Source organism: Leiobunum rupestre, chromosome 2, assembly GCF_980474605.1.
Source record: "Leiobunum rupestre chromosome 2, qqLeiRupe1.1.hap1, whole genome shotgun sequence".
NCBI classification, from domain to species: Eukaryota; Metazoa; Arthropoda; class Arachnida; order Opiliones; family Sclerosomatidae; genus Leiobunum; species Leiobunum rupestre.
The window spans coordinates 53,422,569-53,425,373 of NC_143385.1; the positions used below are offsets into that span (position 1 = coordinate 53,422,569).

The window sequence follows — 2,805 nt, forward strand, 5'->3', positions numbered from 1 at the left end:
CCGCGCACAGAGAAGCGTCGGGCTCCCTCGTCGATGAAACCGACACCGATAGTTCTGGTCGATGCTGATGTCCTTGGCCTTGGGGCAACCGATTTCCCCGAGTTCGATCACCTCTTGGGGGATGAGTTTCCTGAGGACGTGACATTTCTCCTCTCCCTTGCAGTAAACGAATTCGGAGTCCTCGGTTAAGGCCTTGAGCCGATGTTGTAGCTCGATGTAAGGGGTATCGCCGTGGTTCCAGAGGTAACCGTTGATATGGGTAAAGACCCATTGATTTTGCCGGGCTACGTGGTGAGAAAGACCGCTACCGTGGTACGGAGGTTTAACGAATAAACTTTTAACTAGGGGAAACTCCCCGACGAACGCGACGGCAACTTCTTTAACGACCGGTTCGTATTTCGCGCCGAGTAAGAATTCAAAATCGACAACTACCAGCGGTCTTTCCATGATGTTTCTGTTGGCTGATACCCCCTCTGACTCAAGGTAAGTTAAATCCGCTTCTTAAATAGGGTATCCACGCGATTGTCATTACTCCATTGGTTCCTCGTGAACCTATCAGCGAAGGAGGTCAAACTCCGCCCCCTATAGCGATGTTCCAGATAGAGCACGCAGTATTGTCCGCAAACTTTGCTTCCCACGGCCTGTAGACGACGTCTATTGTAGAGTATTTTCGAGGAATGTTTTCTCAGGAACTTTTTTATCGTGGGGAGGGTCACCGGACGACCCGCCGAGTCAAAGTACCCGGCCCTCCTGAAAGCGTCTAGGTAAATAGCTACCCAATGAGTCCCGGGCCCATCGTGAGGATCGAGGTTAACGACCAGGGAGGCGGGGAAGGAAGGGATATATTCGGGGAGTCTATCGGAAGCAAAGGCACCTTGATACCCGGGTAAATGCCCGAGGATCTCGTTTATTTCTAACGTGTTCATTTTAATAATCAATCACCACGTTGCGGTCTTTGTCTATCTGCATTAAACTATGGAATTCCCCGTAAATAACGACCGAAACCGATTCAGTGAGCGGGGTTTCAAATCCCAACTCATACGTAACTGTCCCCGTCTTACAGGGTTCCAATGAGAGTTGTCACTCGCGGAAAGATCAGGCGTGATATCAAAGGCATATAGAGTATACCCCCTCGGATATTCTGAGTGCGATATACTATTCCCATCATCTTTAAAATGTATATTAGTCCCCGTAAACAAGGTGTAATATTCACGGGCAAATTGATTCTGGGAAAACTTGGGCTGGAGAGGTTTGCTCGGAACCGCGTCCGAATCAACGTAGAGAGATAAGAAATTTAACCCGAGTGGTTGAAAGTTATAAGGATTTTTATGAAAATCGCCCGCGCAAGCCGTATGCGAGACTAGGCCGATAATAACGCGTTGAGGGAGCGGTCCCAGCCACACATTGTCGAGACTCGTATTTGAAACGCCGGTGAGCAGTACGTGGCTTTTCACTTCGGTTCGGGTAAAGGGGTACTTCGCGGTGGCGCCTAAGAGAGCGTTTTCGTGAGCCAGAATGATTTGAGGACTTATCTTGCATTTCCGTATTTCCAAAGTAGCGTCCGTTATAGCGATCTTAAAATTCCCCACGTTTAACGAGGGGTCTCCCATAAGGACAAAGGCCGTTTTACTCCTTGAAAGTCGAACTTTAATTTCCACCCCGCTTAGAAGGTATTTCGGAATGTTGAAAAGGTCGGCGTATATAGCCCCTACTAAGGAAATTTCCTTTGAATCCTTAATAGCTGCTTGACGAATTTTGCTCCCCGAGTTGGTAATTATATCGTCAAACTTTCCGGCAGCGTCTTTGGCGTAGAGACACGAAGTCAGGTGAGAAGTTTTAGCCTCGCCAGAATAGTTCAAGAGCGATTCTAAATAGGCTCGGTATGAATATCGACTTGCCGAGGGCGTGATTAAATTGTCGTTCAAGTAGATTTCAATTTGATCGAAGAGACTATGCATTAGGTTATTACAAGTTGATAATTTAACGTCGGGGTCTAAATTAGCCCCATTCTCCCGCGTTACTTTACATTTAACGTGAAGGAGACTCATCGCGAGATCCGTATACTCGGGGCTTTTAGGGATACAAAATTCAATCTGGGAATCATCTCGTAGCGTAGAGATCGGTCGATAGAAAGTTGGAGTCGCGCTTTCGACGCTAGTTTGCACGGGGGTGACCGAGAACAGGTCCAATTCCGATTTCAAGGCTTCAACTTTGTACATTTTGGTTCTTTTTAGTTGAGGGAAAAAATGTCACGAACGTGTTTCGTGGGCTTCCGACGAGCTACTGCCCCGATTCTGCGTTTAACGGTCCTTTTTCTAGTTTTCCTCCTGCTCGTTGTTTTCTTCTTCTTGCTTCTCATTTTAGTTCTCCTACGCTTTTTCCGCCCCGAACCGCTTTGTCCGGTTATCCCTTCTAGAGCTTCACCGAAACGTTTCCTCGCCGAAGATTTTATATTTTCCCCCGCAACGGCGTCATTGAGAATTTTACTGCCGACCCCAACGCTTGTTTTCCTATATACTTCGCCCCTCTAACTAAAAGAGGGGAGGCCCAGCGGAAGAGCCCCGAGAACAGACTTCCGAGACCGTGCCCTTTCTGATAAGCCGCTCCTTGATAGAAATTAGACCCCCCAGTTTGCGCTTGATTAAGATAATAATTTCTATAGGGACAGGACCCCCGCGCGTCGAGGACATCCGGCTTAGGCATCTTGTTTCCGTAGATGTAGTTTAACCGTCAGAGACCCGAAGGCAAATGGCGCCGGTTTCCCCTGAGGGTTCATTATATGTACTTGGATCGTGTCGAAATAGC

General features: G+C 47.8%; 1 protein-coding gene across 1 annotated transcript; it reads right to left on the bottom strand.

Annotated features, from left to right (window-relative positions):
- Positions 1 to 968: 968 nt before the first annotated feature.
- LOC149958379 (uncharacterized protein F54H12.2-like) lies at positions 969 to 2,219 on the bottom strand. Its single transcript, XM_090167165.1, has one exon. The coding sequence runs from the start codon at positions 2,217 to 2,219 to the stop codon at positions 969 to 971; it is 1,251 nt and encodes a 416-aa protein (XP_090023291.1).
- Between the last annotated feature and the right edge of the window lie 586 nt (positions 2,220 to 2,805).

Excerpts from the sequence above, each read along its gene's own strand:
- LOC149958379 (XM_090167165.1), bottom strand. The coding sequence starts at position 2,219 with ATGTACAAAGTTGAAGCCTTGAAATCGGAATTGGACCTGTTCTCGGTC.